General features: G+C 38.3%; 1 protein-coding gene across 1 annotated transcript; it reads right to left on the bottom strand.

Moving 5' to 3' along the window:
- Window positions 1-758: 758 nt before the first annotated feature.
- LOC117069716 (protein FAM183BP) lies at window positions 759-2,592 on the bottom strand. Its single transcript, XM_033188173.1, has one exon. It carries the CDS (start codon window positions 2,534-2,536, stop codon window positions 2,129-2,131), a length of 408 nt encoding a protein of 135 aa, XP_033044064.1. The 5' UTR covers window positions 2,537-2,592; the 3' UTR covers window positions 759-2,128.
- Between the last annotated feature and the right edge of the window lie 22,567 nt (window positions 2,593-25,159).

Below are 25,159 nucleotides of genomic sequence, written 5' to 3'. Positions count from 1 at the left end.
GGGTTTCACCGTGTTAGCCAGGATGGTCTCGATCTCCTGACCTCGTGATCCGCCCGTCTCGGCCTCCCAAAGTGCTGGGATTACAGGGTTGAGCCACCGCGCCCGGCCTATCTCTCCGTTTTTGGTTGATTATTTTTCCCTTGGGGATAATGAAAGGCTTATTTCTATGATTCTCATTCATCTCCTCTATCAGCTATTACATTGTACCTTATTTTATATTATTTTATAATGTGTATTCTTAATTTATTACAAGATGACTTAGTTTATTACTTTGCCAATTTTTAGGCAGCAAACCACATGACATTAAAAATAACTTCTCTGTTTTTATTGAATTTTACTTTTCTTTTTTTTAAATTTGTGTGTGATTATTTTAGAACAGTTTTATTGAGATATAATTCATGTGCTGTTCAGTCTACTCATTAAAGCTGTACAATCTAGTGGTTTTTAGTGTATTTACAAAGTTGTGCCACCATTACCATAATCACATTTAGAACACTTTCGTCACCCCACAAAAAACCCATACTCATCAGAACCACTCCCCATGCCCCATCCCCAACCCCATATAACCATGAGTCTACTTTCCATCTCTATGAATCTATTGATTTTGGTTATCACATATAAATGGAATTGTATCATATGCAGTATTTTTTGACAGGCTGTTTTTATTAAGCATGATTTCAAGGTTCATTTATGGTACTTCATATATCCGTATTGCATTATTTTTATTGCCAAACAGTGTAGTATTGTGTGAATATGCCAGGTTTTGTTAATCCATTCATCAGCCGATAGACATCTGGGTTGTTTCCACATTTTTGCCATGATAAGTAATATTGCTCTCACAATTTTTGTATAAGTTTTTACGTCACCATATTTTCATTTCTCTGGTGTGTAATTAGGAATGGAAATGTTGGGTCATGTGGTAACCATATAATTAACATTTTAAGCAATTATATTTTACTGCTTACAAAGTGGCTACACATTTTTGCATTTCCAGAATCAACGTATGAGGATATTAATTTCATTACATGTTCACCAACACTTGCTTTTGTCTTTTTCTTTGGCTATAACCATTCTAATGTGTGCAAAGTGGTATCTCATTATTGTTTTGTTTTACATTCCCTTGATATTTAACATATTTTCATATATTTATGGGTGATTTGTATGTCTTATTTGGAGAAATGTCTATTTAAATTCTTTGCCCAATTATAATCTGTCTTCCTATCATTAAGTTGTAAAAGTCATTTATATGCTCTTGAATACCAGACCCTTGTCATAAGTATGATTTTCAACTACTTTTTCCCATCTTGTAAGTTGTCATTTCATTTTCTTTATGGAGTCATTTGATACTCAAAAGGTTTTAATTTTGATGACATCCAATTACCAATTTTGCTTCATTTATTATTTGGGATTTGGTGACATATCTAAAAAACTACTCCCAATTTCAAGGTCACAAAATTTACACCTCTGTTTTTATCTAGAAGTTTTATAGGATTAGATATTACATTTGGATCTATGAATTAAGTTTGGTAAAGGAAATGGGTTCAGTCTCCATCATTCGTCTTACTTTCTTCCTGAGAATTCTGACAATTACAGATTGTGTTAACAGGCTTTCTTACACTAAGAAAGAGATCAGAGAGAAAACACCTTTAAAGAATTTTCTCATCTTCTGTAGGCTCGGGGCAGTTACAGCTAAGGAGCAAGTCTAGGTTACCATTAAAAGAGCTGCAGAGATACTGCCATTATTAAATCCTCTTAGGATGAGATAAAATCACTGGCAGAGAAGTTTCATCCCAAGTTATGCTATATCTGAACTAAGGAGCCTGAGGATCTCCAAAATGTGCAAATAAACTGTGTAAACTCCCTTGGCCCTGGTCTTTTTTTTTTTTAACACAATAAATATATGCAATTTATTAATTTTAAAAACAAATGGTTTAAAATGTTAATATTAGTCACTTCCATATGATGAGATAATGGGCAATTTTTATTTCCTTCTTCCGCATATTTTTTATGCTTCCTAATTTTTGCCATTATCCATGAATTATGGACGGGGGGTTAAAGTAATATGTACTCTTCTAGGCAGTGGATATTTAGGACATTAAATCCAGGAACTGACTCCATTGCTGAGATGCTACTTGTGGCGATCATCTTCTCCCAAGCTCCACATTTTAGCTTTGTACAGAGTGATGTCATTGTAGACCCTAAAGTGGTTCATCCTGTGGTCACTGCGTTCTGGGTCGACCAAGGGCTCTGAGTCCCACCCAATTTCCTGGTTTTCAGTTTGTGCCTCCGGGTACTTCTTCCTTGGCCCCTGGGCAGCATGGTGAATGAGATTCAGAAACCTGGCGTCTGCGGGTTCCTCCAGGTTATCATGCCAAGACATGGGCTTCCTTGTAATCCTGTGAACCTTGCGCAGGGGATTCACGTGGTACTGCGTGTAGAGTTTCTGGGTTCTTAACTCTTTGAGGTACAGCTCCCGCAAGATCTGGTTCTGATGGACCTCATCTGTGACCACCCTCTCTTTCGGGTGTCCCGCCATGGCCTTGGAGCTGCTCGGTGGGTCCGGGGCTCTCTCGGCGTCCTCTTACCACTCGCTCGGCCGCAGGCCTTCTGCAGTCTCTAGGCAACGGCACCCCACTCCATCTCCAGGCAACAGCGTCCGTATGATACCGCTCTGGCCTCTCCGAATCCAGCCTGTTTACTAGAACTGCCTCTGGATACTGCCAGGAAAAAGGCTTGCCATCAACTGGCAAACCCAGGAGATAATGAGCATAAAACTGGACCTCACGTTGGCCAATCACCTCCCTCCTTGAGAACAGATTCGATGCTTTTCAATCCCCTACCTTCTCTGCCCCTGGTTCTGCAGTTTGCTCTGTGGTTACAGACCAAGTTCCACGGAGAAGCCAGTTCAAATGCAGATGCTTGTGCAGTCTGGCTGCCCAGGCAGCAGAGGAAAGGCGCAGGCCAGGCTGAATATTCGCTTGCCATGGTCTTGGATTCCCCGTGTCTGCCAGGTCGTCGCTGGGAATCCACAGTCCTGGCAATTCTGAACCGCCTGAGAACTGCCCCAGTAGGAGGGAAACCATTTCTCCAGGGTGAGATTTGTAAGCCGTCAGGTCTGGTTGGGGGTGGCTGGATAGGGAGTGGGGACTAGAGTACAGGAGACTAGCAAGAAGGGCTATGAGGAGGGCGAGGGGGGAAGATAGGAGGGCACTGGGAAAGGGGTGCCAGACGAACAGGGTGGCGGCACACAGACGGCCTGGTAGTAACAGAGGAAGAGCTGGGCAGAAAGTTCCTTGAGGTAGGGTACTGGGAAGGGGAGACATCGGTCAGCTTGGGCAAACGGGTAGGGCAGAAAATCGAACAAGATGGACGGCCCTGGAGTGGAGGCTGAGGGCAGGAAGTTTGAGGAGTAACGGGGGGAAGGAGGGCTGGAAGACGAGAGCGGAAGGAACAGAAAGAAATGGAGCCTGCGGTTGAGGCCGAGAGATTGGAGGTAGCTTTCTAGTCATTTTTCCAAATAAGTGCTGTAGTAACTCACTTGTCCAAACGAATCAAAATGAGTAACTGAGATGTGCTGAGACCGATTCCAGCTTTTATCCCCTCAGAACATTCCATCACAGAATGCCTATTATGAAATGTACATTTATCTCCTTAGGACATTTCATCACAGAATCTCTATTATGAAATGTACATACTCCCCTTTGTTCCAGTGAGGAAGCCCCACCAACCAGAGAATAGATCTCAGTTTCTTGGTTTAAGAGTGATCATGGTAAATAGCAAAGACAAGAAATGGGGCTGTAATATTGGTCCTTGTTCTTGGGATACCATGTAGTTTTGCCCCTCCGCAGACAAAGATTGATCAAGGGGCTAACAAAGGTAGGGGCTTGGGGCCTAGGAGAGCAGTTCTGAAGCAGGAACTGGGAAAATAGGAAGTCAGTATCCTAGTCTCTTTCCCTTACTACATTGTTCAGAGCCCTTTCATATTATCTACCTCACTACGTGAATATGCATGATTAGAGATGTTATGTTCATTTTACCAGTGAGGACACTAAAGACCAGAGAGGGAAGGACCATAGGCAGGCAGTGGGTGGGTAAGCAGGTGGGACAAGAACTTGGACCAAAAAGAGGGGGCAGGTGGGAGAGGCCACAAAATGGCACAAAGCACTGACCAGCACCATTGCCTCCTCCGGTGTCTCTGGACAGGATCTTGTAGGGGATGTCTCGAGAAGAGCTGTAGTTTTTGTAGCTTACCTCTTGACCTCTTGGTCCCTGTGCTCCCTTGGTTTGATGACTTAATCTTCACTGGAACCAGACACACAGGGTCCAAGCTGGCAGGATGACTGCCCACTCCTGAGCACCTAGTGACTAGATTTGGACTTCCTTGCTCACTACCTGAGATGCCTAACTCCATCAGATGATGAAGGGAGCTGGTGCACCCTCCCCTCTTTTTTTGTCTGAAGTAGAAACCCTCTCTGCTGAACGTTCCTGGTTTCTTTGAATGCCATTCGAATCATAAGCTCCTTTGGTCCCCTCTTCTCTCCCGTGCTTGTATCACCATAAGATTCTGAATTTTCTCCCTTGGCCCAACACCCTTTTCCTCCCATGCTGCATAAAACTTCCAGTTATGCTTTGGAAGTCCAGCGACATGATTAGCAAACTTCCCTTTTTCCATAGACTGCTTCTTTATGGACAGTTCCTTGCCTTTCCTTGCTTTAACTGTAACTTGGATTTCTCTTAAGGACATTGCTTTTTATCTCAAGTAGAAACTACTTATTCTCTCAAACTCTAAAGTACTTCAGTGTAAGAATGTGTTTTTTTTTTTTTCCTTTTTTTATTATTATTATACTTTAAGTTCTAGGGTACATGTGCATAACATGCAGGTTTGTTACATATGTATACTTGTGCCATGTTGGTGTGCTGCACCCATCAACTCGTCAGCACCCATCAACTCGTCATTTACGTCAGGTATAACTCCCAATGCAATCCCTCCTCCCTCCCCCCTCCCCATGATAGGCCCCGGTGTGTGAGGTTCCCCTTCCAGAGTCCAAGTGATCTCATTGTTCAGTTCCCACCTATGAATGAGAACATGCGGTGTTTGGTTTTCTGTTTTTGTGATAGTTTGCTAAGAATGATGGTTTCCAGCTGCATCCATGTCCCTGCAAAGGACACAAACTCATCCTTTTTTATGGCTGCATAGTATTCCATGGTGTATATGTGCCACATTTTCTTAATCCACTCTGTCACTGATGGACATATGGGTTGATTCCAAGTCTTTGCTATTGTGAATAGTGCCACAATAAACATACGTGTGCATGTGTCTTTATAGCAGCATGATTTATGATCCTTTGGGTGTATACTCAGTAACGGGATGGCTGGGTCATATGGTACATCTAGTTCTAGATCCTTGAGGAATCGCCATACTGTTTTCCATAATGGTTGAACTAGTTTACAATCCCACCAACAGTGTAAAAGTGTTCCTATTTCTCCACATCCTCTCCAGCACCTATTGTTTCCTGACTTTTTAATGATTGCCATTCTAACTGGTGTGAGATGGTATCTCACTGTGGTTTTGATTTGCATTTCTCTGATGGCCAGTGATGATGAGCATTTTTTCACGTGTCTGTTGGCTGTATGAATGTCTTCTTTTGAGAAATGTCTGTTCATATCCTTTGCCTACTTTTTGATGGGGTTGTTTTTTTCTTGTATATTTGTTTGAGTTCTTTGTAGGTTCTGGATATTAGCCCTTTGTCAGATGAGTAGATTGCAAAAATTTTCTCCCATTCTGTAGGTTGCCTGTTCACTCTGATGGTAGTTTCTTTTGCTGTGCAGAAGCTCTTTAGTTTAATTAGATCCCATTTGTCAACTTTGGCTTTTGCTGCCGTTGCTTTTGGTGTTTTAGACATGAAGTCCTTGCCCATGCCTATGTCCTGAATGGTACTACCTAGATTTTCTTCTAGGGTTTTTATGGTATTAGGTCTAACATTTAAGTCTCTAATCCATCTTGAATTAATTTTCGTATAAGGGGTAAGGAAAGGATCCAGTTTCGGCTTTCTACTTATGGCTAGCCAATTTTCCCAGCACCATTTATTAAATAGGGAATCCTTTCCCCATTTCTTGTTTCTCTCAGGTTTGTCAAAAATCAGATGGCTGTAGATGTGTGGCATTATTTCTAAGGACTCTGTTCTGTTGCATTGGTCTATATCTCTGTTGTGGTACCAGTACCATGCTGTTTTGGTTACTGTAGCCTTGTAGTATAGTTTGAAGTCAGGTTGCGTGATGCTTCCAGCTTTGTCCTTTTGACTTAGGATTGTCTTGGCAATGCGGGCTCTTTTTTGGTTCCATATGAACTTTAAAGCAGTTTTTTCCACTTCTGTGAAGCAAGTCATTGGTAGCTTGATGGGGATGGCATTGAATCTATAAATAACCTTTGGCAGTATGACCATTTTCACGGTATTTTCTTCCTATCCATGAGCATGGTATGTTCTTCCATTTGTTTGTGTCCTCTTTTATTTCACTGAGCAGTGATTTATAGCTCTCCTTGAAGAGATCCTTCACATCCCTTGTAAATTGGATTCCTAGATATTTTATTCTCTTTGAAGCAATTGTGAATGGAAGTTCATTCCTGATTTGGCTCTCTGTTTGTCTGCTACTGGTGTATAAGAATGCTTGTGATTTTTGCACATTAATTTTGTATCCTGAGACTTTGCTGAAGTTGCTTATCAGCTTAAGGAGATTTTGGGCTGAGACAATGGGGTTTTCTAAATATACAATTATGTGATCTGCAACAGGGACAATTTGACTTCTTTTGCTAACTGAATACCCTTGATTTCTTTCTCTTGCCTGATTGCCCTAGCCAGAACTTCCAACACTATGTTGAATAGGAGTGGTGAGAGAGGGCATCCCTGTCTTGTGCCAGATTTCAAAGGGAATTTTTCCAGTTTTTGCCCATTCAGTATGATATTAGCTGTGGGTTTGTCATAAATAGCTCTTATTATTTTGAGGTACATTCCATCAATACCGAATTTATTGAGCATTTTTAGCATGAAGGGCTGTTGAATTTTGTCAAAGGCCTTTTCTGCATCTATTGAGATAATCATGTGGTTCTTGTCTTTGGTTCTGTTTATATGCTGGATTACGTTTATTGATTTGCGAATGTTGAACCAGCCTTGCATCCCAGGGATGAAACCCACTTGATCATGGTGGATAAGCTTTTTGACGTGCTGCTGAATCCAGTTTGCCAGTATTTTATTGAGGATTTTTGCATCGATGTTCATCAGGGATATTGGTCTAAAATTCTCTTTTTTGTTGTGTCTCTGCCAGGCTTTGGTATCAGGATGATGTTGGCCTCATAAAATGAGTTAGGGGGATTCCCTCTTTTTCTATTGATTGGAATAGTTTCAGAAGGAATGGTACCAGCTCCTCCTTGTATCTCTGGTAGAATTCAGCTGTGAATCCATCTGGTCCTGGACTTTTTTTGGTTGGTAGGCTATTAATTATTGCCTCAATTTCAGAGCCTGCTATTGGTCTATTCAGGGATTCAACTTCTTCCTGTTGTAGTCTTGGGAGAGTGTAAGTGTCCAGGAAATTATCCATTTCTTCTAGATTTTCTAGTTGATTTGCTTAGAGGTGTTTATAGTATTCTCTGATGGTAGTTTGTATTTCTGTGGGGTCCGTGGTGATATCCCCTTTATCATTTTTTATTGCATCTATTTGATTCTTCTCTCTTTTCTTCTTTATTAGTCTAGCTAGCGGTCTGTCAATTTTGTTGATCTTTTCAAAAAACCAGCTCCTGGATTCATTGATTTTTTGGAAGGTTTTTTATGTCTCTATCTCCTTCAGTTCTGCTCTGATCTTAGTTATTTCTTGCATTCTGCTAGCTTTTGAATGTATTTGCTCTTGCTTCTCTAGTTCTTTTAATTGTGATGTTAGAGTGTCAATTTTAGATCTTTCCAGCTTTCTCTTGTGGGCATTTAGTGCTATAAGTTTCCCTCTACACAGTGCTTTAAATGTGTCCCAGAGATTCTGGTATGTTGTATCTTTGTTCTCATTGGTTTCAAAGAACATCTTTATTTCTGCCTTCATTTTGTTATGTACCCAGTAGTCATTCAGGAGCAGGTTGTTCAGTTTCCATGTAGTTGAGCGGTTTTGATTGAGTTTCTTAGTCCTGAGTTCTAGTTTGATTGCACTGTGGTCTGAGAGACAGTTTGTTATAATTTCTGTTCTTTTACATTTGCTAAGGAGTGCTTGACTTCCAATTATGTGGTCAATTTTGGAACAAGTGCGATGTGGTGCTGAGAAGAATATATTCTGTTGATTTGGGGTGGGGAGTTCTATAGATGTCTATTAGGTCTGCTTGCTGCAGAGATGAGTTCAATTCCTGGATATCCTTGTTAACTTTCTGTCTCGTTGATCTGTCTAATATTGACAGTGGAGTGTTGAAGTCTCCCATTATTATTGTATGGGAGTCTAAGTCTCTTTGTAAGTATCTAAGGACTTGCTTTATGAATCTGGGTGCTCCTGTATTGGGTGCATATATATTTAGGAGAGTTAGCTCTTCCTGTTGAATTGATCCCTTTACCATTATGTAATGGCCTTCTTTGTCTCTTTTGATCTTTGATGGTTTAAAGTCTGTTTTATCCGAGACTAGGATTGCAATCCCTGCTTTTTTTTGTTCTCCACTTGCTTGGTAGATCTTTCTCCATCCCTTTATTTTGAGCCTATGTATGTCTCTGCATGTGAGATGGGTCTCCTGAATACAGCAGACTGATGGGTCTTGACTCTTTATCCAGTTTGCCAGTCTGTGTCTTTTAATTGGGGCATTTATTCCATTTACATTTAAGGTTATTATTGTTACGTGTGAACTTGATCCTGCCATTATGATATTAACTGGTTATTTTGCTCGTTAGTTGATGCAGTTTCTTCCTAGCCTCGATGGTCTTTACATTTTGCTATGTTTTTGCAATGGCCTGTACCGGTTGTTCCTTTCCATGTTTAATGCTTCCTTCAGGGTCTCCTGTAGGGCAGGCCTGGTGGTGACAAAATCTCTAAGCATTTGTTTGTCTGTAAAGGATTTTATTTCTCCTTCACTTATGAAACTTAGTTTGGCTGGATATGAAATTCTGGGTTGAAAATTCTTATCTTTAAGAATGTTGAATATTGGCCCCCACTCTCTTCTGGCTTGTAGAGTTTCTGCCGAGAGATCTGCTGTTAGTCTGATGGGCTTCCCTTTGTGGGTAACCCGACCTTTCTCTCTGGCTGCCCTTAAGATTTTTTCCTTCATTTCAACTTTGGTGAATCTGGCAATTATGTGTCTCGGAGTTGCTTTTCTCGAGGAGTATCTTTGTGGCGTTCTCTGTATTTCCTGAATCTGAATGTTGGCCTGCCCTACTAGGTTGGGGAAGTTCTCCTGGATGAAATTCTGAAGAGTGTTTTCCAAGTTGGTTCCATTTTCCCCCTCACTTTCAGGCACCCCAATCAGACATAGATTTGGTCTTTTTACATAATCCCATACTTCTTGCAGGCTTTGTTCATTTCTTTTTCTTCTTTTTTCTTTTGGTTTCTCTTCTCGGTTCGTTTCATTCATTTGATCCTCAATCGCTGATACTCTTTCTTCCAGTTGATCGAGTCGGTTACTGAAGCTTGTGCATTTGTCACGTATTTCTCGTGTCATGGTTTTCATCTCTGTCATTTCGTTTATGACCTTCTCTGCATTAATTATTCTAGCTACCAATTCTTCCACTCGTTTTTCAAGATTTTTAGTTTCTTTGTGCTGGGTACGTAATTCCTCCTTTAGCTCTGAGAAGTTTGATGGACTGAAGCCTTCTTCTCTCATCTCGTCAAAGTCATTCTCCTTCCAGCTTTGATCCGTTGGTGGCGATGAGCTGCGCTCCTTTGCAGGGGGAGATGCGCTCTTATTTTTTGAATTTCCAGCTTTTCTGCCCTGCTTCTTCCCCATCTTTGTGGTTTTATCTGCCTCTGATCTTTGATGATGGTGGCGTACTGATGGGGTTTTGGTGTAGGTGTCCTTCCTGTTTGATAGTTTTCCTTCTAACAGTCAGGACCCTCAGCTGTAGGTCTGTTGGAGATTGCTTGAGGTCCACTCCAGACCCTGTTTGCCTGGGTATCAGCAGCAGAGGCTGCAGAAGATAGAATATTGCTGAACAGCAAGTGTACCTGTCTGATTCTTACTTTGGAAGCTTCCTCTCAGTGGTGTACTCCACCGTGTGAGGTGTGGGGTGTCAGTCTGCCCCTAGTGGGGGATGTCTCCGAGTTAGGCTACTCAGGGACAGGGACCCACTTTTGCAGGCAGTCTGTCCGTTCTCAGATCTCAACCTCCATGTTGGGAGATCCACTGCTCTCTTCAAAGCTGTCAGACAGAGTCGTTTGCGTCTGCAGAGGTTTCTGCTGCTTTTTGTTGTTGTTGTTGTTGTTGTTGTTTAGCTGTGCCCTGTCCCCAGAGGTGGAGTCTGCAGAGACAGGCAGGCTTCCTTGAGCTGCTATGAGCTCCACCCAGTTCGAGCTTCCCAGTGGCTTTGTTTACCTACTTAAGCCTCAGCAATGGTGGGCGCCCCTTCCTCAGCCTTGCTCCTGCCTTGTGGTTAGATCGCAGACTGCTGTGCTAGCGATGAGGGAGGCTGCGTGGGCATGGGACCCTCCTGGCCAGGTGTGGGATACAATCTCCTGGTGTGCCCATTTGCTTAAAGCGCAGTATTGGGGTGGGAGTTACCCGATTTTCCAGGTGTTGTGGGTCTCAGTTCCCCTGGCTAGGAAAAGGGATTCCCTTCCCCCTTGCGCTTCCCAGGTGAAGGATGCCTCACCCTGCTTCAGCTCTCCCTGGTCGGGCTGCAGCGGCTGACCAGCACTGATTGTCTGGCACTCCCTAGTGAGATGAACCCAGTACCTCAGTCGAAAATGCAGAAATCACCGGTCTTCTGTGTCACTCGTGCTGGGAGTTGGAGACTGGAGCTGTTCCTATTTGGCCATCTTGCTAAGAATGTCCGGCCCTGGTCTTATTGCTTAGTTTCCTTTCCTTCAACTCACCCTGATAACCTCATAAAGTTTTATATTATTATATAAGAAAGGAGAAAAGCCTTGTACCATTTTGTTTGATTTTTATCTTTATATCACTCCTTATGTGGAACAACCAAACAGGAAAGCTCTTTTGTAGAGAAAAATCACAGAATTTTAAATCATCACATAATTAACAAGTTGCATTTAAGAGACAAAGTGAATATACCTGATTTTAACACACAGTTGACTTAATCTCTAAACAATAACATAGACGTATCAGTGTTGTCTCCCGCAAGTAATTCCGAATAATGAATCCAGAATATGACCTAGATTCTATTATTAGCTACATAATATTGAATCATATTATTATATGACCGCATACTCTTATTTATGTAGTTGTCAATGTAATTTATCTTACATAGTGAGATAAACAGTCTACAAATCACGAAGAACTATCTTCCAAAACTACACTGAAAAGGTTATTGACATAACCTTTAATTATATACATTACTTTAAGACCAGCCTCCTTAAATCCATAAGGCAGTAGAAGTATAGTATGAGAATATTTTCAATGAAGGTAATAAAACATACTGGATAGGAATATAGACTTTAGATTTAAATATGTATATTTGGAAGAGGGCTATGATTTTCAATAGTTCTTTGACTCTTGGTGATTTACTTAGACTCTTGGAACCTATATTTTAAAGCTATTATAATATCTACATAATAGTGTCATTTTAAATGTTAGTTGATGTATTATATACATACAGATATCTGAGTGCGGGGTGGTGGCGGGGGGCGGCGGGGATATGTGTGTGCATGCGTGCACATGGTTAAAATCCTAATGCCCTGGTTTTAATCCAAATATCTGGCTTATGAAAAGAGATTTATGTTTTACAGAAAGCAAATCTCTATATCAACCTATTTCAACATGATTTTTAATTCTTTCCACTCATTTTACCAGACTGCCAATCAAGTTTTGTTTTGGTTAGGATGGGTGGCATGTATTAAATGTTAGTTTACACTGGTGTTGATGCTTAATGTGTACGTCATCCCAGCTGATTCTTAGTTCACAGCCGACCTCCATATTACATTCTGCTTATGTATTTTATCTCCATCATATCTCTGTCATTTTGTTTAGGGAAAAATTGGCTGAAAAAATCTCATCATTCAGACTTTTTATTTTTTGTCACTTCTCACCTTTTCTCACTTCCTTGCTACCCTCTCTCATAGCCTCCCTCTTTGTCTTACGCCACCTGGAAATATTTGTTTCATTTCTTCTTTGTCTCTGTTTGCCATAATTGCAAAAAAAAAAAAAACTTTTGTGGGGGAGGGATCTTCCAGGAAATCACACAGAAAGTGTAGGACAGATCTCCTGACTCCTAGAAAGCATTAATGTTTCACTATATATTTATAAATATGTTTTACTTATATTCACCATAGAGTTGCTATCCATATGTATGTTGTTGTTTTTGTACTTTTTTCTCCAGGCCACAATTTTTTAATCACCCTCCTCTATGGCAGAGAAAAGCAAACAAAAAGCAGCAGCAAACTAGGTGGGATAAGATACAGTAAAAACATTTTCTCCAAGACTTAGGCCTTCAAAAGCTCATAAAAGTTAACTTTTCTTTACTTTTTTAGTATTTTCTTTAGGTTTTGACTATGTGTTGAATAATAGATGTGAAGGTTCTAAATATTTGGCCAGTGGAAAGAATGAAAAATGGAATATGTAAAGGAACTAGAACTTTAGGACAAAAAGTTACCATATTGAGTAGCATTTTAATTATCATGCTCCCTCAAGCTTAGCACCAACACAAAGAAAGCAACGAACGAATGGTGGTAGCCAGACTATTTCCATTTCAAATTTTAGTAGTGATAATAGTGTTAGTAGTCATTTACTCATCTAACAAAACCTGAATAAGTACTTAAATCTTGGCTTCTCCAGAGGGTGCATAAATATGAATACCTGTTCTCCGACAATCCACCACCTACTGATGCATGGTACGAATGGAGTGTAGGCCATAAAATGTCTTTAGAAGACATCTCTCTCCTCCCTGACTCCTTCCACTGCATTAGCAGTATCTAATTAGCCAAAAAGAGAAGAAGCATTTGAGTACAGGCCATTACTAGTCTCAGGACACACTGAATACTTTTCAATATTTTTAGCCATTTAAAACATTTTTGTGAAATGCATTATTCATACCGAAAAGTGCGTAAAACACACATGTATAGTACAGTCAGTAATTATAAAATGACTGCCATGCAGCCTGCTTTTCAGTGTAGAACTTAAACATGGTGGCCGGGTGCGGTGGCTCACGCCTGTAATCTCAACACTTTGGGAGGCCGAGACGGGTGAATCACGAGGTCAGGAGATCGAGACCATCCTGGCTAACATGGTGAAACCCCGTCTCTACTAAAAATACAAAAAAAAGAAAAAAAAAATTAGCTGGGCGTAGTGGCGGGTGCCTGTAATCCCAGCTACTTGGGAGACTGAGGCAGGAGAATAGCGTGAACCTGGGGGGCAGAGCTTTCAGTGAACCGAGATGGCACCACTGCACTCCAGCCTGGGGCAACAGAGCGAGACTCTGTCTCAAAAAAAAAAAAAAAAGAAAGAAATTGAACATGCAAGTAACTTCAAATCCTTTATGTCCCATGGAAACTACATTCCGTCCATTCACTGGCAAATAAACATAATTCACACGTTTATGTTAATCACTTAATTTGCTCTTAGTTATGATTCTGTCACCATTTAAATATGTCCTTAGTTTTGAAATTTATATATAAATAGAGTCTAGAGTATTCACTCATTTTGTCTTTCTTTTGTCAACATTATGCTTACAAGCAACATGTTATTGCTAGAGTGGTTCATTTCCATTGCTTTATAGTATTTTCTTGTTATCTCCAATTTATATTTCTTTTCTACTCTGAATGGGCAGCTTGGTTGTTTCCAGTTTGACATTATCACAAATGACACTGCTGAAAGGAAAACACTTTTTGCATGTCTCCTGAGCACCTGTACAACACCACAGGTTTGTTTGGAAGTGTGTATTTTCATGATCAGAAAAAGCTCTCAGAACAAAATTGTCTTTAAGATGTAAGTTTACGTCTATGGCATCTTATGTTTCCTAAATGTCAATCTACTACTCCTCATCATGTCAACTTTATGCACCTTTGTTTTAAAAAAAGTTTTTATTAGTATTTCATTCAGCTTAAAGAGGTATCCAAATTATCTAGCCTGACATTGTTGAAATCAAAATTACATTGAGTATTATTTTAGTTTTAGTTTTTTACATAGTCGTATTAGTCTGTTTTCACACTGCTGATAAACAAGTACCCAAGACTGGATAATTTATAAAGAAAAGGAGGTTTAATGGACTCACAGTTCCACATGGCTGGGGAGGCCTCACAATCATGGTGGAAGGCTAAAGACACATCTTACATGGCAGCAGAGAAGAGAGAGCTTGTGCAGGGAAATGCCCCCTTATAAAACCATCAGAACTTGTGAGACTTATTCACTATTAGGAGAACAGCAAGAGAAAGACCCACCCCATGATTCAGTTACCTCATACTGGGTCCCTCCCATGACACATGGGAATTGTGGGAGCTACAATTCAACATGAGATTTGGGTGGGGACACAGCCAAACCATATCAATAATTGTGACTATGGTGCACATTTGACTTTTAGCTCAATTTTTAATCTAAATATTTTTTATTAGTTTACTGTGTCTGTGAAATTAATAAAGACTGAAGCTTTAAAACAGTACACATGTATTATCTCCAGTTGTCATGGAGTAGGAATCTAAACCCATCTTAGCTTGGTCTTCTGTTCAAGGCTATGATAAATGTATTGGCCTGATTGAGTTTTCATTTGGAGACCTAAGTAGGGAAGAACTCACTTCCAAGCTCTTCCAGGTTGTTGGTAAAATTCATTTTCTCACTGCTATAGAATTATGACAGCTTGTTTTTTCAAAGCCAGCAATTAAGAGAGGGAATCTTCTGTTTGGAGTCTCTAACTTCAGGAGAAAGACCTTCCGTCAAATGATTCGCCCAATATGACATCTCCCAAGATAACTGTATTAGTCTGTTTATCTGCTGCTAATAAAGACATACTCCAGACTGGGTAATTTAAAAGGAAAGAGGTTTAATTGACTCACAGTTCCACATGGCTAGGGAGGCCTCATAATCATGGCGGAAGGTAAATGAGGAGTAAAGTCATGTTTTACATGGCAGCAGGCAAGAGAGCATGTGCAGGGGAACTCCCCTTTACAAAACCATCAGATTTCATGAGACTTATTCACTATCATGAGATCCGCACAGGGAAAATCCACCCCCAGTGGGTCTATCCCACGACATGTGGGGATTATTACAATTCAAGGTAATATTTGGGTGGGGACACACAGCCAAACCATATCAATAACTCTCTTTTTATTAACTCAAAGTCAAATAATTAGGAGTTGTACATACATATGCAAACTGCCTTTTTTACTGACATATAATATTGATTGGAAGTTAAAGCTTTTAACTACACTCAATGGAATAAGATTACACAAAAGTGTATACACCAGGGAGTAGCAATAACAAGGACATCTTAAAATTATGCCAACATACATTGTAACATATTTTATCATTATTTTTAACTCTCAAAGATTTTTTATGACTGTGTTATATTACAACCAACCAGGTATATTATAAGTCACCTAAATACTAGATTACCAGTACATATTTAGGTTGTATATGTCAGTTTTTAAGGTTTGAAAAATTCCAATCATATCTGATAAATATTTGGGCCTTGATATTCTCAGCTAGGAATAGGTGCTTTTAAAAACTGGAAGAAAATGTGGGATGGGACTTTACGTAAAAACCATCTGATTCTATTTTTTAAATCCTAGGAACAAAAGTAGATACTAGATTTATGTCATTAAAAAAGAAATGCTTGCACCAATAGCCTTGCCAACTAACAAATGAAAAATAGTAATCAAATCAAAAGTAATTATTATTTTGTATAATAACAAATAACAGTAAAAAGTACTCCCAGATTTAGGCCAGGTGCAGTGGCTCATGCCTGTAAGCCCAGCAATTTGGGAGGCCGAGGCAGGTAGATAACCTCAGGGCAGGAGTTCAGGACCAGACTCGTCAACATGGCAAAACCCTACCTCTACTAAAAAATACAAAAATTGGTTGGGTGTAGTGGTGGGCACCTGTAATCCCAGCTACTCGGGAGGCTGAGTCAGGATAATTTCTTGAACCCGGGAGGTGGAGGTTGTAGTAAGCCAAGATCACACCATTGCACTCCAGCCTAGGCAACAAGAGCGAAACTCCGTCAAAAAAAAAAAAAAAAAAAAAAAAATTCCCAAATTTATACAATGGGGTTCTCTCAAGAAATGTTAAATGGCACATACTTATTGTCTGCAAAGCAGCCATATCTATCCATTATATCCTCCAAGGTTTTCTACTCACAGATTTTATTTAATACCAGTATCCTGTTTATTTCAACAACTCTCCCACCCTGATTTAAACCAGAAAGTTACCTTCAAAAATAGATTACCCCAATTAATTTATCTCTTAGCACATTCTAACTTTTTTTCCTACATTCTAATTAACATTACTCTACCTGCTCTTTTACCCAAGCCAAAGATGAGGACATTAACCAATACTTGGCTTAGTCCACATATGTAACCAATAACCAGGTTGGAAAGCTTTTTATTATTATTATTTTACATTCTTATGGTTAGGGAATGTGGGCTCAATGGCTTTTTTTAAATAAGAATTTATTTAGCTGGCTTGAAATAAAAATTTCACCTAACTATCTAACTTACTATCAAGAAATGCTTCAGAGCCTGAATGAACAGTGCCTGTCTGCTGATAGATGACAGATGTAGGCTAAATGTGTTTACTCACTGTAATCATCATATAATATTTGTTTTTAGTAATTTCGTTACAGCTTAGAGATATACCTGTCAAAAACTTCTCAATTAGTAGAGAACTTTTATGGCTATGCCGAATCGCTAATGTGGATGATTTAATATTAAAACAACCCAAGTTAATCTTAACTTTTTGAAAACTTTACAGAAAAGATCTACACATAAAAAGTATCTAAAGTATCTATAGACATATAGACTTGAGTGCTTGCTATGTTTTTTTCTAAACATGTTAGCATATTCATATTTGATGCTTTAATGATTTAAAATCATACTGTAACCAAGTGAAATTAGTTTGGCTATAAATAACAGACTTTTCAAAATAGTAGTAGTTTAAACATGTTAAAGAGTAATCCAGGGCTGGTAGAGCAAATTCAAGACGATTAGGAATGACTCCTTATTATCCTTGCTCATGACTCTCATCTTCAAGGTCACCTTAATGTCCCAGTTTGCTGCTAGAGTTCCACACGTTATATTTAAACTGTAATTCTAAAGAAGGCAAACAGCACAGGACAAGTAGGGTAGATCCCATCTCAGTTATCTCCTTGTAAGCAGCCTGTTCTGAAGTTCTCAACATTTTCACTTATGTATCATTGGAAGGCACAATTTACAAAACAAACTTCATTCTGGGCAGTGCAACAGGTAAAAATTAGGTTCTTATAAAGAAGGGACAAGTGGATATTGGAAATGCAACTAGTGCTTTCTCATACACACACATAACACAGGCACATAAGTGTGCACACAGATGTGTGTATAGATTTGCATACACAAGAATTATATATGATAGTTTATTCTGTTTTTCCACTAAACATTTGTCTAAATTCCACTTCTTTATGAGTCATAAACATTTTAATGGTTTGATTTAAAATTCTTTGAGTTGATGTAGCATTGTTCACCCTAAAATTGGTAATAGGCTGTTTCCACATTTTTATTGTTCTTGCTTACTACACTGCTGCAATAATGACTGCTGCTGCTGCTGCTGCTGCTGCTGCTGCTGAAGGAGAATCTGTCCTGGGCCAGGCATTTTGTTAAAGAGTTTATATTTACAATAGGTGGAAAAAACTACATCTTGATCCTATTTTCAGGCATAGTGCAGGATTTGAAGGAAACACAAACTCAAATCACCGAAACACAATTAATGCAGAGCTTTCTTACATTTTTCTTTAGGAGTAGAAGAGCAGAGTGCACTTCCCAAAATACAATAAAATGTACTAAATACTCTTAACCCTCCATTTTCCTAAGACAGAAGGGAGTGTAAGAGAGAGCAGAGAGGAGAGAGAGAGAGAGAGGGAGAGAGAGAGAGAGAGAGAGAGAGAGAGAGAGAGAGAGAGAGAGAGAGATTGCTTTCAGTGATATAAAATCTTCCATATGGTGTTAGTTTGTCAAAATATTTCTGTAGGAGTACTGCCGGAACTTTCCACCCGCACACATACTTAGTATTTATACCCTAGTAAATTCACTTTTCTTCCTTCTGTATGTGGGTATGCCTTTCTTCTCCCATTTTTCATGTTCACAGAGACTCAGCTATTCAATTTGATTTTCTGAAAGTGATAACTAGGCTACCTCAATGCCCTAATAATATGAAAAGAAATTATTTCTGAAGAATTTTCCATATTTCTAGATGTCTGAATTCTGTCATACAGCATCTCTATACTGATGATCATTCTTTCTGCATTGCTTTACTATTGTGTTTCTTTAATTGCTATGGCAACAGCACAACCGAGCCGATATAACCACAGGGACTATAGTTACAAAAAATGCTAATACCCTAGGGAAACTGAAATACAGTGGATAGTATGACATCTGTATGGCTCAGAGATTCACCTTTCAGAATTTCAAGAGAAAACTGAATAAAGTAATAAATCATTTATTAGATTTGAAACACCAGTTAATAGCATTCAAATTTGTATTATAACCTTTTTTATGTCAGGCTGTCGTAAATCAAGGTGAATTCTGGGAAAGAGGCTACTATATTCTCGGAAATTGGAAGAAACAGGGGTCATCTACTGTGCTGAGGTAGCATCAAGATGATTTCATTGCATTTCACATTTGTGGCAATGTTCAATGTATGAAACTTTCCTAATTCCTGTGACCATTGAAGCCTAATCATCCTGCAATGAGATGCAGTAGAAAGAGAACTAGGGCATTAAATTCAGGTTGGAATCTTAGATACCTAGTAATGCCTTCTGACCTTCACTGAGATTTAGATTCCTCATTAATCAATGGTGTAGAACTCAAGATCTTTTTACTTGGATGCTTTCCAAAAGGCACAGATATGTTGAGGCGAACATCTTCAGGTTTGACATTGATAGGGAGCAACAGGGCAATATCACAGCAACAATATAGTCTGTAACTGAAAGGTAACAACTCTGCTTATTTATCTGAAGCTGCATGCCTATGTACATTAATATAGAATATTGGTCTTTGCTATACTTTCTTGAGTCCTTTCCCCTCTTCCTCATAATACACTTTCATTTATCAAGTAGAGGAATTTGACTGTCCTTATTTTATTGTACCTTCAAAAGCAATGCCCTGGGGAATGTACTTTTCACAAACAAAGTGGATAATCAAATTATTTATCTAAATGAATATATTAGTCCATTCTCACACTGCTAATAAAGACATACCCAAGACTGGGTAATTTGTAAAGAAAAGAAGTTTAATTGACTCACAGTTTAGTGGGGCTGGGAAGGCCTCAGAGAACTTACAATCATTGTGGAAGAAGAAGCAAACACATCCTTCTTCACATGGTGGGAACAAGAAGTGCTGAGCAAAAGGGGAAAAAGCCCCTTATAAAATCACCAGATCTCATGAGAACTCACTCACTATCACAAGAACAACATGAGAGTAACCGCCCCTATGATTCAATTACTTCCCACTTTGTCCCTCCCATGACACGTAGGGACTGTAGGAACTGCAAATTGAGATGAGATTTGGGTGGGGACAAAGGCAAACCATATCAACAAATAACCATCTACTCCCTAGATTAATTGTGCTTATCTTCTGGAGGTACTACTGTTTTAATTAATTGAAGTTTTATATATAAATTATCTTCCTCTTTTCTACACACATCATTCCCCTTTCCCAAATATTTCCCACTTATTTCTGCACATGCATAGGAAATTCTCATGATCAACAAAAATTCATTTTAGGGAACCATTGCCACCTGTGCCAGCTGACTCAACTCCAAACTACGGCTGTTCCAGCACTGTAGGGAATCTTCACAGCCTCTTAGCACTGGCCTTTTCTAGGCTGCTTTTTCTCCCCAAGCCATTTTCTGCAAGAAAGAATACATTTACCTTTACGGTTCCTAGTAGTATTTACTGGTAGAATCCATGGGTTCCCAATATCACACAGAGTCTCTATAGGGTGATTTCTGAGTAGGCAAGATAGGTGACAACTCAAGCCATACCAATTAAAGAATACTGAGCTTTCTTTACACACAGAAATCACCCTCTTCTGTGAGGTAGAATTTATACACTTAAAACTTAGCATTGTGAATTAAAGTATTTGGGTGACTTCAGTCATGTTTTCACTTAGCAAAGGAAAATGAATGACTCTAGTTAAGTGTGTCATTTTGGTTGCCTCCCAAATTGTTCTGATGTCTTTATTATGTGAAAGAAAAGAGTCTTTAGGACCCCAAACTCATAATGCTGAAGGGAAAATTAAGGTTGGAAACTGAGTCGTGCAATACTGTCTTCCTTTTGTTCCCCAAAAGAGAGCTGTTATATCACAACCCTGGGTCCTGACTTCATACATAAATCAGGTTCCCACAATAGGCCACATATTTACCCAGCTGGCCTCCCTCAAACATTTCTCATGAGGAAATTCCCTGTAAGCTTCTAAATCTTTCAGAATACATATGCAACCTGAAAGATACATATGAATACATGTAAGGGAGATATACTCCTCTGTAAACTAGTGCTAAACCCAAGTTCTGTTTTATCTCACCCTGACTATGTCAATTACCAGTTTACCTTCACAGGTGCAGGACAAGAGCAGATCAGAAATCATTCCTCCACCTACCCATAGAAGAATGCGTAATTGACTTTTTCTCTATTGTATTTGTTCATGTTTCCTATATTTTATGTAAAATGTAGACATACTGAACACCAGAGGAATGCATAATTGTCTTTTTCTTTTACTCCATTTCACTTGTAAAATATAGGTTTACTGAGCACTAATCAGAGTCTCACCAGAATGTGACCATTTTCCTTACTACCTACCTGCCCTCTCTTTTATCCCTCCTGCTTGCTCTTTCTCGTTTAAATACTGAAGTTTCCAATACCCTCTTGGGAAAAGTGCACAATACAGATGCTCCTATGCTTTGTGTTTTTCCCCGAAGCATCCTCAAACTTTGGCTAAACAACCTCTATCAATTGAGACACTCATCGCAATCATTTTTTGGTTAACAACCACAATAATCTGCTAGCACCTTTAAAATGTAATTTGATTTTAAAGAGAGACAAATAAAATAAACGAGTAAATGACATAAAGAATGTAAAGTGTCATTGTTTACAATGTGAGAATTAAAAATCCTTTATATGAAAGTTCTACATAATCAGAAAAACACGATATAAATAATATTTACCACTAGCAACCTAGCATAATAGGAAGAACATGGCTTTGGGAAATAGATCTCGATCTCTCTCTCTCCCCCCCCCCCCACCCGTTTGTCTCTCTCTTAAAACTACCTTTTGTTTACTTTCTTTACGACTGTGAGAGCATCGCTTTCATTTCCTAAATTCAGTTTTATCATATAAAATGGGAATAAAGTAACTATATGTAGTTGTGCAAGTATTAAATAGAATTTGGGATAAGTACATAGTATAGCAAGTCCATTTTAGCTTTCTAATGTAAGCTAACAAAATTAACATATATTGAATAAGTTTATTTAATTTTATTTTATTTTATTTTATTTTATTTTGTGTCAAGGTCTCATTCTGTTGCACAGGCTGAAGTGCAGTGGGGTGATCAAAGCTCACTGAAGCCTCGAACCCCTGGACCCAAGCTATCCTGTGGCTTCAGGCTCCTGAGTACCTGGGATGACGGGTGCAGAATACTATGCCTTGCTAATAAAGTGTCAAAATGACATAAAACATCTTTTTATGCAGCCTTCACCTCAATTTTAGAAAGCAATGAATATCTGGAATATTTGCATATCTACAAGTTAGAGAAGGCACAGGTTAGAGAGGGCATGATCATGACAAATTTTGTTTCCTCATCTATAAAATAAAGAAATTATTACTTACTTTGTGTTTACCTATCTTCAATAAATGATAACTATTATTTTTAAAATTGTTTGGTTTGTATAAGTAATTGGTCTCTTATGTGGAGTTAATTTATGCAAATAATGTTTATGTAAATTTATATTATGGTAAAAATACGTGTGTGTGTGTGTGTGTATAGATATACACACGCACATGTTGAGAACAAAAATTACAGGATACTATATTAAGAACTCAGAAACCAATTAGGACTATGCAAATTTAAATATCAAAGTATAATAAGTCAACATTTTTGTAGTTGGCCATCTATTTTAATTGTTTAAATACCTGTTTTACACAGATCCTAACTCTCTAAGTTTGGTAGTTTCCTGCAATGCACCATTTATATGTTGCAGTTGCTAAATACATCTTCCTGAAAATATTAATGAAAGGATAAATAAATTGATGCATGGGTGAATTTTAATAATTTATTACATTCAATGTACTTAGCCATATTACTAGTGACTATTATAATCAAATACCAAAATGTAATTGTTCTAGGTTATATATATAATATTTTGAGGCCTGAATTTTATAGGCTCAATAATAATATTAGTATGTATTTTAATGAAAAATGAAGTTAAAATGTTAGCATTTATAGTCTCTCTAGAAAAAAAGTTAGACAGAAAACCTAAAATATTTGAAATAAAACTATTAAAGGCATTTCAACATCTCAGCTATATTAAAAAATATTCTTTACAATACTGTAGCCATTTAACACATCCTACAAAAGCTCATCAATATCAACAGACATTAATATTTGTCCCCAGGCATTAGTTGAGACAAAGGGGCACTAATTGAATTAATAGAGTTCTACTGAATGATGGCAAGGTAGCTACGGAGAAGCCCAATAGCTTTCCTTTAACTCAGCATATAAATTGCTACTATACTGATTTCTGCAGAGAATAGGCTCTACTCTCAGTTGGCTGTAAAATCTAAATTTGCTTTTATATTCCATCCCGGTTCCCAAATAAGTACTGATACTCTTTTTTTTGTTGTTGTTGTTGTTTTTTTTGTTTGTTTGTTTTGTTTTTTGTTTTTTGTTTTTTTTTTTTTTTGAGACGGAGTCTCGCTCTGTCACCCAGGCTGGAGTACAGTGGCCGGATCTCAGCTCACTGCAAGCTCCGTCCCCCGGTTTACGCCATTCTCCTGCCTCAGCCTCCCGAGTAGCTGGGACTACAGGCGCCCGCCACCTCGCCCGGCTAGTTTTTTGTATTTTTTTTAGTAGAGACGGGGTTTCACCGTGTTAGCCAGGCTGGTCTCGATCTCCTGACCTCGTGATCCGCCCGTCTCGGCCTCCCAAAGTGCTGGGATTACAGGCTTGAGCCACCGCGCCCGGCCATAAGTACTGATACTCTTAAGCATATGTTGTGTAATAGCCATGACAGAAACATGGATATAGTAATGGAAAATCATTTTTCAGTTTATGTGTAATAGACTCTGTCTGAACAAAATTTGCTTCAAATAACATATAATAAGACGATATGTAAATATTATCTAAAGAGCTACAACTGCATCACAATTTGCCGAGTTACAGTTCCACTCGAATATTTAACAAAAACTTGTTTATGTTGCTTATATTTAACTATTTGGAGAAAGCAATAGACAGATCGTGCTTGAAATGGCTTTACTTAACTAGATTAAAAATATAGATAGTATGTTTCATATTTATGAATTTTTAAATTATTAATTCCAGAAAAGTAGGAAAGCTATTCTGACTTTCCATTTACATTGATTTTTTAAAGAGGTTATGTATTAATATAATAAATATGTCAAGGATCAGTTTGTGAACTTGTAGGAAATGAAAACTGTGCTTCTTTACATGAGATCTTACCTCCTATTTTTTAATAAACTTTGAAATCTTCACCTTATCCAAATAACTTGTGAAAAGTCATCAATCACAATTTATATGATTTTTTTTTCATTACTTAGAGGTCTCAAATAGAAGATAGACTTAAGGGAGTTGTCTAGATTTTATTCCACACTTACTCTTACTTTCTAAATTACTATATCTGTAGTGATGGATAAATGTTGCCTGATGATAAAAAGTAAATCAAGCTATGAAATAGAAAATATAATTTAAGTTGCAATGGAATCACCTCATTGAACATATATGCAAAATTAAGAATATTTATGTTCCTAAAATTGGATTAAATTTTGATTAACTACAGATAATGTGCCCTTTTATATATTCTTCTTCCTTTGAAACAAATATTTAGAAACATAATGAAAAATCACTACTTCCTTTTCTTAAAAAAAAGTTTAATCACCTACTCACAATTACTAAAAAGTGGCAAGAATAGCATGAAGAATTTCTGTATACCCTTTACTCAGATCCCCAAATACTCACAGATACCGCCTTTGCTTTCCTCATCTTCTCCTTCTATTTCTCTCTCTCTCTTTCTGTATATGTGTATTTATATTGTTATGTATAAAATTATATATTACATGTTGAAATTATATACATACCTGATCATATATTGTATGTTTATATTATGATAGATAGGTGGACAATTAAATCTCCACCTTGATCTGGAATTACCTTTATGAGAGGATTTTGATTTTGAATTCAGTTTCCTTAACAAATGTGATATTGTTTATATTTTCTATATATCTTGTTGCCTATACATTTTCGTCTATTAGTAATTTGGTAATTTGCATTTTTCAATGAATTTGTCCATTTCATCTATAGTATCGAATATACATATTGGTATGACAGGGAATTTTGTATTTTCTTATTCTTCTCATTGGCAATTATTGGTTTCTCTCGTTTTTTCTTAATTATCTTGCAGGGATCAATTTTATCAACTTTTTTTTTTTTTTTTTTTTTTTTTTTTTTTTTGACAGTCTCACTCTGTTGCCCAGGCTGGAGTGCAGTGGCAAGATCTCGGCTCACTGTAAGCTCTGCCTCCTGGGTTCACACCATTCTCCTGCCTCAGCCTCCCAGTAGCTGGGACTACAGA

This window comes from Trachypithecus francoisi, unplaced genomic scaffold, assembly GCF_009764315.1.
Source record: "Trachypithecus francoisi isolate TF-2019V2 unplaced genomic scaffold, Tfra_2.0 Lachesis_group3, whole genome shotgun sequence".
Classification (NCBI taxonomy): domain Eukaryota; kingdom Metazoa; phylum Chordata; class Mammalia; order Primates; family Cercopithecidae; genus Trachypithecus; species Trachypithecus francoisi.
Note: the sequence above shows the minus strand (reverse complement) of the source record. Positions and strands in the feature narration are given on the sequence as shown.